General features: G+C 54.9%; 1 protein-coding gene and 2 long non-coding RNA genes across 3 annotated transcripts in view; 2 read left to right on the top strand and 1 right to left on the bottom strand.

The window, feature by feature from the left end:
- Positions 1–1,504: 1,504 nt before the first annotated feature.
- LOC105854068 overlaps positions 1,505–15,235 on the bottom strand; it is a 17,284-nt gene continuing 3,553 nt past the window's right edge. Inside the window, exons 2-4 of the long non-coding RNA XR_001145792.1 lie at positions 5,516–5,580; positions 3,689–3,787; positions 1,505–1,870 (exon numbers count right to left, since the gene is read on the bottom strand). This is a non-coding gene — a long non-coding RNA (uncharacterized LOC105854068). The remainder of the gene's footprint in view (positions 1,871–3,688; positions 3,788–5,515; positions 5,581–15,235) is intronic.
- SCN2B (sodium channel, voltage gated, type II beta subunit) lies at positions 2,242–14,061 on the top strand. The gene is made up of 4 exons (XM_012729796.1): positions 2,242–2,509; positions 9,264–9,421; positions 9,734–9,944; positions 10,538–14,061. Exons 1-4 carry the CDS (start codon positions 2,440–2,442, stop codon positions 10,735–10,737), a joined length of 639 nt encoding a protein of 212 aa, XP_012585250.1. The 5' UTR covers positions 2,242–2,439; the 3' UTR covers positions 10,738–14,061.
- Positions 14,110–15,235, top strand: part of LOC105854069 — a 6,159-nt gene continuing 5,033 nt past the window's right edge. Inside the window, exon 1 of the long non-coding RNA XR_001145794.1 lies at positions 14,110–14,196. This is a non-coding gene — a long non-coding RNA (uncharacterized LOC105854069). The remainder of the gene's footprint in view (positions 14,197–15,235) is intronic.

The raw sequence follows: 15,235 nt of genomic DNA on the forward strand, positions 1-15,235 counted from the left end.
CTTTCTGGCTTATTTCTGGCTTATTTCACGAATCATGATCTGGTAAGTCATACTCTTTTGGAGCAAAGGAGCATCTGGAGATCCAAGCAAGCTGTGGGGGTTCTGGGGAAGCTCTGCCCCTGCCAGAGGCCCTTACTCATGATCTGGCACTTTCTGACCCTTGGTCCTAGAAGGTGGAGTTGGACAAAGGTTATTCTGCTGTACATTATCTCCTGGTTTCTTTTACCCAAATTCTGGGTAGAAACAGGGGAATCATTTCTGTATCCATTTCATGTTTCAAAAGCCTTCAAATAGAAGTTTCTGGACCCAGCTTGAAGCAAAGTGAGCCGAGCAAGCCGCTTCCTTTGGTTTCTGGGCCTCAGAGGCATCTTTAGCTGCATTTTTTAAAAAAGAGGAGGCCGGCTACATCAAACCAAATCTCTCTGGCTGACATGTGCCTGCGGCAGCATGGGAAGCTCTGCTGCAGTCTGGGATGGCACAGGCGGGGCGCTGAGGCCCCAGTCTGGCCAGTCTGCCCCTCTGGGCACACCTGCCAGTGTGAAGGGGCCTGGCGCCTGAGCCCGGTGGAGGTGCAGCCTGACCACGGTCACCAGAGGATTCTCCCTCTTGGGCAGCCCCTTCCTCTCCTCCCTGGATTTCCTTCACCTGGCTGTGTGCTCTCTGGCTGGGCCAGCCGCAGCCAGACCCTAGTGAAGTGACAGAGCACTTTGACGACAGAGTCTGTGTAAGATCCGAGCCTGGGCAACCTCCTCGTGTGTGGGAGAACGACAGAGCTCCACGCCGCCTTTCTGCCTTCAGGGATGACCTCCATGCTCTGGCCGTTGCTCTCTTCCCAGCTAGAGAAGCTTAGCAGCATTTGTTAGATTTCACTGCCTTCATGACAAATGTCCACTTCTCCCTACTCCCTATCCTGGTTTGTTCTTCATTCATTCAACCGTTCGTTCTTTCATTCAGGCAGGCCCTGGAGTTATGCAGCCCCTGCTTGTTGAAGTGTCCACTCTGCACCAAGCACAGTGCTGGCTCCATTAGTTCCTCCATCCCCTCCTCTGGGCACCTTACTTTCTGTGTCTCTGAAGCCCCTTCCTTGGCTGCTTTAGAGTCTCTTAGGTGTGTGAAACAGGGATCCCAGTGTGTCACACTCACTTCAGTTTGAATCCTGTCTCCAGCTCAGCATGTAACTCTCCTAGATCCTAAGAGGCTGTTTCCTCACTTTCATTTTGTTTAAAAGAAGGAAATGAACTTTCCCAGGTTACTGCTCGGTGGGGCTGCAGGTGGCACAGAGCTAACGCTCTCGGGAAGACTCGTTGCTCTCTCTGGTGCAAAAGTGGCCCATTCTAGTCCAGTCTTGACAGTGGTCTGAGGACCTATGCTCTTATTCAGGGGCTTCCCAGAAGAGAGGGGGTGGGGGTCCCTGTCTCTTGTGACATTAACCTATTTGTCTTCCTCTTTCCAAAGAAAAGTAATTCAAAAACAAACAACAGAAAAGAGAACTGTCCCAGGCCACTTTGGGAGCCCAACTAGGGTTTCAACAATTAGCTACAATAGCCAGCTGTTACCTACCTCCTGTAATTTTTAATTTTCTCTCTAGGAATGTTTTACAGCAAATTCCAGTCATGTAATTTCACCTATAAACACTCCATGGTAATAGAGAATTCCACTGATAATTTTATTTTTATCACACTCCAAACAATTAGCTAATATAATCGAATGCCCAGCTATCTTTATCTTTTCTCAATTCTCTTAACATGTCTTTTTACTGTTGAGTTGATAGAATCAGAATTCCCCAGAGATTTCACCTCATCCTGGATTGTAAGGTCTCTTAGATGTTTTGACCAGTTTGCTTTGAAGTGTTCTGTTTTCAATGGAAATGCTGGGGGGATGTGGGGAGACACAAAACAAAGAAGTCATTACTTCCTGAAAGTTTCCTCCACTCACTTCCCTGAACCATTTCCCCATAACACTAAAAACAAGCATTTCCTTTTTCGGGGGTTGTAAATGACAAAAATTGCTTCTGATGACAGCTTTAAAATAAATGGGTTTCTCTGACAGCTTTCAAAACCCAACAAGCATCCCCGTAAAGAGGGAAGTCGGTTTTTGCTTTTGTACCTGCTCGGGAGGGTAAAAATTCCAGGAACTTTGTTCTTTGCAGAAAGACTTTTTCATGCCCTCCCACCTGCTTTTGGAATCCACCAACCACAAAATTTACTCCATCCCCCTTTTCTCTCTCTCTCTCCTTTACACACTCCCTCTCTCTTTTAAGCAGCAACACACGAGCCGGCCATATTAGAGAGATGGAAATAAAGCTTCCTTAATGTTGTATGTGTCTTTGAAGTACACCTGTGCATTTCTTTTTAGCATTTAACCATTTCTCCCTCATAGCCCTCCGCCCCTCAAATCACCCTCTCCCACCCCCCTCCCGACTAACATCTCAGTCTGAAAATGCACAAAGATGCCTGGCTACCTCGCCCTGCCTTCAGTCTCACGGGGCTCAGTCTCTTTTTCTCTTTGGGTAAGTTAGACTGTACCTCTGCATGCTCTGAGGGTCCCGAATACAGAGATGCCTGGAAGTGATGGGGGGAGGGGGCAGGAGGGAGACAGAGCTAAGCTTCCCTCTGGTGTCCTTGGGAAGGGAGGTGCCTGCGGGTCTGGGGGAGACATTGCTGGGGGCTGCATCACTCTGGGACTAGTTGTCACAGAAACGTTGGGTCAGGGGATCTGAGTTTCTTGGGGCTGACAATTATCTAGGGAGGTGATGTCTTTGGAGTCCCCTGAAGTTGACCTACATGGGGGTGGGGGGCAGAGGTAGCTAGATCTATAGACTCTTCATGGATTTTCCTTAAGCTGCTGAAATCTGTGGGGTTCTGGGACTTGATGCTCCCTTAAAGGGCTTTTTCCATAAGCCCCGTTCCTTGGGATCTGGTAGATTTGGGATATTAGGAGAGAGTATATGGGGGAGTTGGGGGAGCAGAAAGTTGAGTCTGGGTCTGGTTCCCTGGAAATCTGTACCCCCGATTTGTTGAAATGTGTGGGGGAAGTAGGTGGGAAGGAGGCTGGAGCAATGATGTCTGGATTGGGAGGGGACCTGGCGAAGCAGGCTGGTAGAGCAGGTACCTCTGGCTTGAGCCATCTGGGGTGGAGGAGGGCCAGGTGAAGAGATGAGGAAAAATAGGAAAACGGAGTCCAAGGGCTAGGCGAGGCCGTGGCCCATGAAGACTGTGTCCCACAGCCACTCAATCCAGCCACGCAGACTGTCTTGTCAAGTGGTCCGGTGTTAAGGTCATAGCTGATCACCTTCCTGGTGGTAGGTGGGCTAGACAGTTATTGCAGGTATGCTTTCTAGAGTTTCATTTTTGTTTCTAAGCCTAGCAATTGCTGGTGTAGTCTGAGGATTGTCTGCGGGAATATTCTCTCGGACGAAGTCTGTCTCTCTCTGTCGTACCACGCTGGGCACTGGGTAGGTGAGCTAAGCAGGCAGCACCCCTGGCAGCCTGCATGGTGAGGCCGCCGAGATCTGCTGAGGTATCAACAACACAGCAGCAGTGTTACAGAAACTTGGGCAGTTGAAAGAGCATGAGACTTGAAATCAGGTCTGGGTGCAAAGCCACCTTTGTCATTTACTTCATGACCATAGAGCTGTGAGGCCCCCTCCAAGCTCAGCTCCTTCGCTGCTGAACCCGGGAATACCTACCTGTTGCCTGGGCCTTTTGTGGGTCTGGCACGCAGTGGGTGCTCCGTCATAGCTGGGCTTTCTGAACACGCTCATGTGTGCTGTGCATCTTGTTTAGACCTTGGGGGAGGCAGATACTGGTATTCTCACGTGACAGAGGACGAGGCAGGCCCAGAGCAGTCATGTAACTTTCCTTATTAGGTCATACAGCGAGTTTGAGGGGAGCTGAGATTTGAACCCCTGTTTGCCATGACCTCTTAGTTGGTTTACTCATTGAGAGACTGAGCTGGATTCTCAATGTCTAAAATATAGTGTTGCTTGTTAACCATAATTGAGTCACAAGTGCCAGCGAAAAGGGGGAGTTGGGTAAAAGGCTGTGTGTACGGATCTGGGGGTGGGTCTGGGGATGGAGCTCCTTTGGGAGTTGGGGTGAAGCACCGGGCAAGGGAGGCAGTCTGGTGAGACCCTGACCCATTCGAGGAGAGGAAAGGGCCTCAGTGAAAAGGACCAGGGTGTGGCTTAGGGGAAACATCCAGGATGAAGCATGGCAGCTGTGGGGTGGTGGCAGGAAGCTAAAGCCTTTCCAGATGGGGGTGGGGTGGGAGGCGGGTACTGGGGAGTCCCAGGAAGAATGCAGGAATGGGGACTTGGACTTGAACTTGACGGGTGCTGTGGGTAAACATGCCCAAGCCAGAGAGCTGACATGGACACTGTGGCTCTGGTGGCTGTAATAGCGCAGGTCCCCAAGATGGAGAGATGCCAGAAGTGACAAGGAGGGACTGGCCAGGGGCTGGGTTTGTGAGATGAGTATAGAGCTGCCCAAGGGGTAGGGGACAAGCTAGCAAGCTCTGGACACACACCAGGAGCATGGAGACCAGTTTGAATCAGAAATAATCCAAACAGTGGGTTGCCCCAGAGTTTTTCTCAAGATTGCTGGCTTTGGCCTGGCCTTTAAGTCTGAGTTCTACTGGCAGAGGCCTAGAAAGTGGAGTCTGGTCCTCGGCCAGGCCACTGCATGGGTCTGCTGCTGGGGTAGGCAGAGGACAGAGGCTTCCCTGCCTTCTGTGGCCGTCTGTTGCATGTCCTGTGTGTGACACACACGGCTTTGGGTCAGGGACACCAAGATGAATAAGCATCAGTTCCCCAGAGCTTCCTGGGGGACACAGACACATCGATAAATAAGAACAATGCCATGTCCTACGTGCAGTGGTAACAACAGGAAGCATGGTGGTAATCACAATGGCCAAGCCCCGAGCTGACAAGCCAGGTGCTGTGAGATTTACAAGCATTTAATCCCCACAACAGCCCTGCAGTGGTCGCCTGCTTTAGAGATGCAGAAACCGAGGTGCCGGGAGGTGGAGTTGTCTGGTCCTGGTCACTGCCATGTGCCTCTGGGCCCTGTGGGTGCCGCGGGCACAGGACTGGGGAGCTGTGCCTGAGCTGAAGCCTTATGAGCTGGGGGCTTCAGGGGCAGAAGGGTGAAGGAGATTCCCATCTGAGGCAGAGATGTGCAAGGGGTGAAAGAAGGTGGCATTTTCTGGAAAAGAAGGAACTCAGGGGGTTACTGGGGTGGAGGCTGCTGGAGGGTGGGAGGGGTCAGCAGAGGAGGCAGGATGAGGACATGAGCTAAGTTGGTCTTGGAGGACAAGAAGCTTGGAAGCTGTGCCCTGGAGCCTGGACTTGGTCTGGGAGGCAACAGGGAGCCAGTGCAGGTTTTGGAGTGAGGAGTGATGAAGAAGGTTGATCTCAAAGCTGCACAGAGGTGGGCTGGCCTGGGAGGGAGATGTTGGGGTGCAGGAAGATTCATACGTAGGCATGCAGGAGATGGAGGCTGCATGTCACACTCACCTGGGAGGCAGGGTTTACCCTGGGAGACAATGTACCCCAGAAAGCTTAGACACAGTCTGTCTACCCTGTTAAAATCAAGAATAAGATAAACCCATGAGTTGTTTTTCATAGGGTTGGAAAGAGGAATAAAAAGAATTAACCCCCAGTCTCTGCAGGTGGTAGTGTTTGGCAGGAAACCAACAAATTTTTGTGCTCCCTGGAAGGGGTCCAGTCAGAACAGTGGAGGACATGGGCCTAGCCCTGAGAACGGCGGGTGCGGGTAGGGGGCCCTAGCAGGGCTGGGACCTAACTCCTAATCTCTGTTGATCATCATTTCCTTTCTGTGAGTTAGAAATCCGAAGACCCATCCTCCTCCGGCCAGCCTGCCCAGAGCTGGGGGATGCCAAGGATAGGGCCTGGCCCCACCCCTGGGTGACCCTGGATGACAGTCATACCCTTACCTGTTTGGGCCTGGGCCCTGGGTCAAATCTAGCCTTGTCATTGACCAGCTGTGAACTTGTTTATTTATTTTGTCTCTTTGTTCTTCATTTCCTTATCAGGAACGTGGAGATGGTAATAAGATTGTGGTATCTGTGGTAAACACAACCCAGCTCTTTGTTGTTGCTGTGAAGTCCTTTGGGCCTAGGTGTGATTTAGCTGCTTGAAGTGACAAAGCCATCAAGGCAGCAGGGTTTTGCTCGTAGCTCTGACTTCATTGTGTTATATGTGTCCCATCTTTAATGAGGGCCTGGGTAGTGAAAGGCCCAGAGCCCTCGAGACTGGGAGTCTGGAAGCCTGGTGAGGTCTCAGGTTGAAGTGGGGGCCCAGGGCTAGAAGTCAGGAACCATGATTCTGGCCCCCGCTTTTTCTGGTCTGTGCGTCTCTCTTGGCCCCCATTTTCCTAGATGGTAAAACCATAGGGCTAGAAGTACAGCTCTCGAGGTCCTCCCCTTCTAGTTTGGCCATGTCTCCCTTCCTGCATTTGGGACTTGTCTTTGACCTCTCTGGCCACTAGAGGGCACGCGTGTCCCTCTGCAGGTCTGCAAAGTAAGGATGCCGCAGAGGGGCCCCGCCTTGCACCTCATCCTGCCATCCAGAAAAGGCCCCTCACTTCCCACAGCTCTGCCCTTCCCCACACCAGGGTTCTGACTGTTCAAGATGGTTGGAGATGCCTGCTGGGGTTGGGTTCAAGTTCTAATAGGCATTGTGCGGTGGGCCTGGGCAGGAGAGAGGCCAGGGTCTGGTGGCTCAGACAGTAACTCCTGTCTGATGTCCCTTCTGGTGGACGTGCTTCTTCTGGTGGGGAAGGGGGCAGGCCTGGGAAGGTACCAGGGCCACACTGCAATACAAGGCAAGCTCAGGGCAAGGCCCTGCCAGGCTCCTTCCCTGCAAGATTTCTCTGCCTCTGCAGAGTGGGGGTGGCACTGGTATTTTCTGTACACCTCCTTGATCTGGTGCTTTGCTTTCATAATGGCCCTGAAAGTGGGGAGATGGGAATTTGGCTTTATTCTTCCTGCAGTCCTTCCCCCCCCCTTCTCCCCCCTTTAGCCTCCCCAGGACAACTCCCCTAATGAGCACTGGAGCACACACCTAGGGTCCTTGCTTTTGCAGGTGGGCCCCATACCTCTCTCTTTCCCTCCAGAGGCCGGGGTCATGTCCTCTGCAGCCAGCATTCGCAGCACCCCCTCTTCCTGGGGGGGTGGGCTGAGTGAAGGCTGCTGGGCCCACTATGCTACCCCAGATCCAGGCTGCAGTGCGGCTGCTTCTGGGGTGGGGCCAAGCAGCAGTTTGAATCATACCAGTTCAAAACGTGAGAGCCTGCAGGGCTCCTCCGCCTGCAGCCCTGGGCTGGGTGGCAGGTCTGGGGGAGTTCCCGGGAGCTGGCCTGAGGGGTCAGACCTCCAGGTGCTTTCTCTTGGACACGCCTCTAGAATCCCTCCCTTTCAGGGGACAGAGTTTGAGGAGGATTTGCATGTCAGAGCTGGCTGAGCACTTGTCTCCAGGCACACTACACACTGGCTTCGCTTGCGTATTTTACCTCATTTAATGATGGGAACCCTCTGGAAGGTAGGTAGGCCTCACCTGTGCCTTGCAGAGGGGACTGAGGCTTAGAGGGCGAAGGAGTTTGCCCACGTCCTCCCAGCTGAAGGAGGTGGCACTGGGCTTGAACCCACCCTAAGGCTCTCGGTCTGTGTTCTTCTACACTGACAGCCACAGGTCTTGGCTGGACAGCCTCCTGGCTGCCCCCTTGCCCAGCTCCCTACTGAGTATAATCTCACTTCAGAAGACAGACCCTCGCTCCATGTTCTGACTGCCAGGCTCTGTGACCTGCTCCCTGCCTGACTCTTGGAGCTGGGCCTCCCCCTTGGCCTCTTAGAGGGGCCCGCTGTGCTCCTGCTTCTCTGGGACTCTGACTCACTGTCTAGGAACCTGCGACCTGCGCCCCTCAGAACTTCTACTGGCTCATGGCCTCACTTTATTCAGGGGTCGCCTAAATGCCGCCTCCTCGGAGCAGTGTTCCTGCCCACCCACCTACAACAGCTTTTACCTTGCTCTGCCGTGATGGGTCACTACTGAAAGTCGCATGGTTCTCTCCCCGTCAGCGTCTCTCCCCCTCCTGAATACAAGCTCCATGCTGCAGGGAGCCCGCCTGCCTCTCTCCAGGCAGTGACCCCCCAGGGCTTAGACTACATGTCTAGGTTGTCGTGGGAGATTTTTGAGTTTTGGGTCAATGATGGGTGAGTGATGCTCTGGGCATCTCTCTTACCCTCTGTAGAGAAAGCTTGTCTTTATGAACTTTCAGCTTTTATGAACTTCTTTCACGCGGCCCCGAGTATTGGCAGACTATCTTAGAATGCAGGTCAGGACAAGCGGGAGGCGAGGGGGTCGGGTGTCCAGGAAACGAGATTTAAGGAGCTGTGTAACCCTGAGAGTGAGGATGGGGGGGGCTTTCAGTTTTGCACCCTAGACTTTGCCCTACCTAGATCTCAGAGTGGGGGTCTTTCCAGCCCCAGCCCGCAGCAATCCTGAGCCTAGACTGGTGCTGCCGGTAGCCTGTGGCCCCCACCTGCCCCTTAGCTGGGGGTGCCGGGACTGTACAGCTAATTGGAGCCTGTGTCTGTGTCTTTCCAGGCCCGCCTCTCCCAAAGGAGCTCGGGTTCCTGTGGGTCCATCGGGTGCTCCCTGCAGTGACGTCTCTTCTTCCGGGCACCTTTTCCCCCTGCCAGGGCTTGTCCCCACGCCTCCCTGCCTGCCAGGGCCTGAGGGGGAATAAGGGTGCTGGGCTGCGCTAGGTGCCTTGCTTGGCTCTGGCCTTGGGGTGTTGGGGTCTCCGTCTGTCCTCAAGGCTGCCCACTCCATGCGCTCTCCGTGCTAGTGGGGAGGACTTTGGCTCAGCAAGATGTCTGGAAGAGGTGGGAGGAGGAAGGGGGAAGCTGAGGCCAGCGCAGTGGAACCCCTCCCCTGAGGCCCTCTTTGAGCAGCTGGCAGCCCCAGGAATGGGGTCCAATGGCCAGAGGTAGGGGCTGCCCCACCGTGGTCCTGGAAAAGGTTCTCGGGGTCTCAGGCTTGGCAGGTGATAAAGTCTTGCTCCATCCTGGCGTTGCTCAACCAGCTTAACATAAGGAGAGGTTCTAAGATGTATATTCCACCGCCCCCCTCCGCCAATCTCAAACACAAGGGACCCAGCCTGCTGCCACAGCTCTGCCCCACCCCAACCTTGGCCCTCCTGGCAGTCAGAGTCCTCACCAGCTTGTGGCTTTGTCCGCAGCGCGGAGCATGGAAGTCACAGTACCGACCAACCTCAACGTCCTCAATGGCTCCGACGCCCGCCTGTCCTGCACCTTCAACTCCTGCTACACAGTGAACCACAAGCAGTTCTCCCTGAACTGGACTTACCAGGAGTGCAGTAACTGCTCCGAGGAGATGGTGAAGCCCGGGATGGGGAAGGCAGGAGGGTGGCTGGGTGGGAGGAGGGGCGCCTCAGTCGGAGCCCGGGTCTCCCTCCACTGGCCGCCACTGGACCCTGGTGGGCTGTCTGTGGCAGGCTTCGGCAGAGGACACATGGAGTCACCCTTAGGTGGCCTGGGGAGGGTGGAGGAGGTTGACCCTTTTGGGGTGTGGCATGCTTGCTTCCACAAAAGAGGGTTTACAGGAGGGGGGAGCATCCTGCTCTCCTTTGGCAGTTTGGCAGCTCTCTGCCCCTGCAGCGCCCCAACCTGTCCCTCGCCCCACCCCCAGTTCTTCCAGTTTCGCCTGAAGATCATCAACCTGAAGCTGGAGAGGTTCCGAGACCGAGTGGAGTTCTCGGGGAACCCCAGCAAGTATGACGTGTCGGTGATGCTGAAAAACGTGCAGCTGGAGGACGAGGGCATCTACAACTGCTACATCATGAACCCGCCCGACCGCAACCGTGGCCATGGCAAGATCAACCTGAAGGTCCTCCTGGAAGGTGAGGGCAGCGTGGGGGCCCCAGAGCTGGCCCCCCTGACCTTTCCTGCCCTGCTCTCCTGGGCTGTATCAGCTCCGGCACCTCTGAAGAGGCTGTGCCCTGGGGCAGCCGCTTGTGCTGGGGTCAGGCATCCATTGAATTCCCTCCAGTCCTTAGGGAACTGGGCAGAGTCCGGACACGTGGAGGGCGTGATCTTGCCTGCAGTAGTAGCACCTTCACGGCCCTGCACTCACTGTGTCTCAGTTACTGGACTAGACTCAGTGAGGACACCTCTCCTCAGCAAGCCCTCCCAAGGGTGCTATTTTATTCTCATTCTGCAAATGATGGAATTGAGGATTACAGTAGTTGCAACTCAAATCTTGGGCCTGTGGGGCTCCAAGTCAGCTCTGCAGGGTCCACCCTCCCCTGGGGGCGTGGGTGGGGTGCTCAAGTCCACTGGAGGGTTGATTTTTCTCTTTGACTGGAGTCCTGTTTTTGGAGGAGAGTGGTCAGTTTGGGCCCCATCGTGTTGGGAGCAGGGGGCAGGGGAGGAGGCCTTCTCTGTGGCACCCCCTCCCGAGCGCTCAGCAGGTCTGTGTCTTTTCCTTCTCCAGAGCCCCCTGAGCGGGATTCCACAGTGGCGGTGATCGTGGGTGCCTCTGTGGGGGGCTTCCTGGCTGTGGTCATCTTGGTGCTGATGGTGGTGAAATGTGTGAGGAGGAAAAAAGAGCAGAAACTGAGCACGGACGACTTGAAGACAGAGGAGGAGGGCAAGACCGACGGAGAGGGTAACGTGGAGGAAGGCACCAAGTAACGGCGGGCGCAGGCCCTGTGCCCGCTCCCTCCACTCCGCCCGCACGGTGTGCCCCTGCCTGCCCTCTCAGTGTGCTTCTCTCGAACCGGGACCCCAGGGCCCACCTGGGCCTCCTAAACCCCTCACTGTGTCCCCCACCCTGCACCAAGAGTGAGCCACCTCTCTTTCATTTGGGAAAACTGTCATGACGTCTGGGATGCGTGGGCCCTGGGGAGGGAGGAGTGGGCTCAAACCTGCCTGAGAGGAGGAGGGTGCCAGAGAGAAGAGAGGAGGGTGGGCAGTGTGGAGGGGGGGCTCCGTGTGCGCTCTGCCCAGCCTTGGGACTTGGCTGGTGGCTGCAGAGAGGACCTGCACTGGGGAGAGGCCTCCCAGCTCCCCCACTGCTCCCACCCTGGGCAGCCCTGTCAGACTGGGGGTGGCGCTGGGTCCTCTAACTTGGGGGCCTGTATTGTCCCTCTCGGCTGCTGCCACAGAGGCCTTGGGCTTTGGGGTGAGGGTCCCAGTGGAAAGGGAGCTGGGTGGATGGTGGTGTTCCAGGTGCTGGTCCTTTCCCACCATAATTACCCGCCGACAGGAAATGAATTTTGAAGTCAGCTGAGGGCGTGAGGGGTTGGGGGTGCAGGGTAGAGTGGCGTGGACGGCACCCCTCCACGGGGCAGCCACGGAGCAGAGGAGCTGGTGAGCAGAGCCAGACAGCCTTGTTCAGGGCCGATCTGGACAGCTCTCCCGCCTCTTGCCCTCACTGGGGGTTCTATGTCGCTTTTAGAGACATCTGGGGAGGGAAGTGGGAAATGTGAGGGGAGCCTTGGGCCTCATTGTCGCGGGGCCAGGGATTCTCTGGAGCCGCATCACCCACCCTGAGCTCCCTCTGTGGGGAAGAAAGTAGGACTTGTGGGGAGCCAACTTTCACTGCCATTTATAATCACATTGAGGAAATTGCTTAAGCCTCTAGACCGGGAGCGAGACAGAGAAAGAAACTGCTGGCTTGGAGAACATTCCTTGGGGAGACCCTCAGAGACCAGCTCACCGAGTCACTCAGGCTGCAGGTGAGGAACAGGCAGTCAAACAGGCAGACGGAACCGAGGGTCTTGCCAGCAACTCTGGCCCCTCAGTCTCCAGTGTGAATCAAGAGCCATAGTTTTCCTGGCTGGAGGGGCCCCGGAGATGGGGGAGGACAAGCGAAGGAAGTGGGCTCATCTCCCAAGCCCCCCAGGCTGCGCTGGGCAGGGATTGGCGCGAAGGGCTGAGGGCAGAGCTGTGGGCAGCGTCCCCTCTCCCCAGCGGCTGGCCCTCTGCAGCACTTTCCCAGCCTCCCCAGGGGCTCAGCCTGCCCTGGCTCAGGGAATCAGTGCCCAGGGCAGGGACGAGTCTGGGGAAAGGGGGTACAGACAGGAACGACAGTCTCAGGGACCATTCTCTGCCTCTGCCCATCAGATGGCCAATTTGGGGAGAGAGCAATAGCAAAGGGGAGCTTCAGTTTAATTCATGTCAACTCAACACCCATTTATTGACCATCTGCCACGTGTCGGGCACTGTGCCAGGGACGCACACAAAGCCATAATAGAGTTGGGAACTGCCAGGACAGCATGGTGGGGACCAAGTTTAAAATGTTGGGTGCATCTATTTCCACCTCAGCAGCCACTGCTTGTGGGGATGGAGTTGAAAGGAAAGAAGGGAGACCGGGTGGGCCCTGGGAAGGGAGGAAGGCAGGAGAGAGGGAAGAGGGAGAGTGGCTGGGCAGAGTGGACGCGAGTGACCAGCCAGATAGATCCTGGGTGGGGTGAGGCCCGCTCATCTGGAAATTCTAACTCAACGGCTCAGTACCTAACTGCCAATCAACACACTGCCAAGGATGCCTGGGCCTGTGGACACTGCCCTGCAGGCCAGCTGCCACGGGGAGACGGGGGTGGCAGGCACCTCACTCCAGCGAGACCAAGGGTTGTCAGACACAACCACATGCAGATTCCACCTCTTCTGGACGCTCCTCTCCTGGAGGGGTAAGGGACAATCTATGCCAATGTGGGAACTTTCTTTTTCCAGGACTCACAGGTAGGGGACTCATTTGCAAGATTCCCTGGGCTTATTCTAACAAGTCCTAAGTCTCCATTAAGAAGCCCAAGACTCCCGGGTTCCTCCCTGCTCTGTGTGGCCTCGCGGGGTCTCAGCAGAGCAGTGCCTCGCTACCAGCAGATAGGGAAAAGCGGGGACCACCTTTGCACAGGGGCCCACCCTCATACGCACTTTCTCCTCTAGCTTCTTAGATGCTTTCCAGAGGCCTCAGAGCCGCTCCCCCAGGGCAAGGAGGTTGGGAACAGCAGGGCTTCTGTGAGTAGAGATGGGGAGCTGTGAGATGTCTCCCGGCAGCCATTTCTCTAGCCTGCTCTGGATACCAGCAAGCTGCCCCTCTTCCGCTTCGGGCTGCATGCCCCTGTCCCTGCGCCCTGCTGAGTTGAGTCTGCCCAGCCCCTCCTGCTCTCCGCAGACGCCCTACCTGTCTCTTCCTCCTAATTCAGGGCCGCTGTAAAGAGAGAAGGGCTGGCTGATCTATGAGATTTCGCTTATAAGAACAAAGCACACATTTTCAGGACTGAATCGCCTTGCGGTGCCTTGGAACTGGCTTTGGAAATAGCTGCCTGCCCTCCCCTGGGGGCTCATCACAGTTACACCCAATTATTACACAAAGGAGAAGTTGACCTGAGCCGTGTTTCTCCCTGCGAGTCTCCTGGGGAGGAGGGCTAGTCAATATTTATGAGGTCAGGGGAAGCATATGGATGATTGAAGCTACTGGCTGGTCCAGAAGGTAGCCCCAGGCCACAGGAGGACTTGGTGTGCTGGAACAGGTGATGGATCAAGAAGTTTCCTTCCTACTAATGTCTTAAGGACAGACAGCTTTTGTCTCTCGCTGTGCCTCTTGCTGTGTCTTCCTTTGCTGAAGCTTGCTGATGCATTTGTACATAGTCTATATATAGGTATAGATATATTATATATATAAATGAAAAGCATCTCACTACACCCACCCCAAAAGTTACATTGTGGCGGGGGGAGGGGGGACAATCATTTCTTAATGCTCTGATTTGATTCCCCAAAGGCAAACGTTGGAATGTTCTCATTGCTCTTTGTGCACTTGGAGGGGGAGACCCGACTACCTTTATGCACTTTCTTGGTGTCACGTTCTACGTGGTGGGGGGAGACGTGGCGGAGAGAAACCTAGTGGACCTCTACGACGCATGGCTGTGCCGTGTCTGCTTTGTGGAGCGGATGAGGTTCTTCTGCCCTATGTGTTATCACTTGGGTTTATTGGCTACAATAAACAGATCGTCTCCCCTGAACATCCCTTGAGTGTGGCTTTTTTCAGGGGTGCAGAGTGGGGGACGCTGAGGCTTTCCAGGATTCTGACAGACCTGAAGGATCCTCTCCTGGTGACCCCATGGACCGTGCCAGACCCCGGTCAAGGATGAGGTAGGGCTAACCTGCTTTGGTGGCGTGCTTCGTTTCTTAGCCCACCCCCTTTGTCTTTCCAGAATCTGGGGGACACTACTCAACTCAGAAGCAGCACCACAGGGTGGCTTAACACCCACTTCTCAGAGGACACCTTTTTAATCTCCCAAAGTTAACTGTTACCTAATGTTGCCTGTTCCTCTGTGGGTGGGTGGGTCACCCTTCCTGCTCTGCTTCTCGGCTGTGTCTGACTGGGCGGACATCTCGTTTGCCTTCTCTGGACTTGGGGAAAATAGATGGCAGCAGGCCGGAGTTTGTCCTGGTACAACGTCACAGATGGGGTGACAGGGGAAAGAGTTAGGGTGCTCTCATACCCCATCTGCATCACCGAGTTCCAAGCTGTGCCATCAGCCTGCCTTCAGGATCAAAGGCCACCCCTTAGCCTAGGAGCTGTCATCTCCCAGACACACTCTGTCCTTTTCTCCTGAAAAAAATCTCAGCTTCCTAAGTGGCAAGGAAATACTGAAGTGTTGGGTTCCTACTTTTCTCTTGAATTTTTTCAGAAGCCATCACTAGTACATTTTAGAACATTCCAGAAAAATCCTGACAGTGGTAGTCGTAGTGCCTACACGGATTACAGCTGCTACCTGAGAGAGAAGCCAGAAAGGAAGTGGCAGCATTAACCAGAGTGGATGGTATTTAACAACGAACGGTCCTTGGTTTAAAGGGAGAGCTGCCTTCCTGAGCCCCTGTCCTTCCAAGGGTGGGATGTCAGGAAAGCTGCTTCTCTGCCCAACTGGTGGGGAAAGTGAGGCAAGGTTGGTGGGCTGAGCTTTAGAAGGCAATGGGATTCCAGCTGCTTCCTTCTGGGGTGGAGGCCAGCCCCTGACACTCAGCCAGGCCCGCAGAATCTTCCTCATTCGAGAACTTTTCTCCCCACACTTTGGAGGACACAAGCTGGACCTGGCTTCTGGAAAAGCTGGATTTGGCTCAGGCAGCTCCCCTAATTAATGTCCTTTGGCCCAGCTTCTTGGGGCCTGCTGGGGTAGTTTTGGTTGCC

Source organism: Condylura cristata, unplaced genomic scaffold (assembly GCF_000260355.1).
Source record: "Condylura cristata isolate star-nosed mole 26May11 unplaced genomic scaffold, ConCri1.0 scaffold00025, whole genome shotgun sequence".
In the NCBI taxonomy this organism is placed as follows: Eukaryota; Metazoa; Chordata; class Mammalia; order Eulipotyphla; family Talpidae; genus Condylura; species Condylura cristata.

Bases quoted from the DNA above. Each gene is read 5' to 3' on its own strand.
- SCN2B (XM_012729796.1), top strand. From the start codon at position 2,440: ATGCACAAAGATGCCTGGCTACCTCGCCCTGCCTTCAGTCTCACGGGG. The intron at 9,422-9,733 runs GTGAAGCCCGGG...CCCCACCCCCAG, and splicing joins GTAACTGCTCCGAGGAGATG to TTCTTCCAGTTTCGCCTGAA. The intron at 9,945-10,537 runs GTGAGGGCAGCG...TTCCTTCTCCAG, and splicing joins CCTGAAGGTCCTCCTGGAAG to AGCCCCCTGAGCGGGATTCC.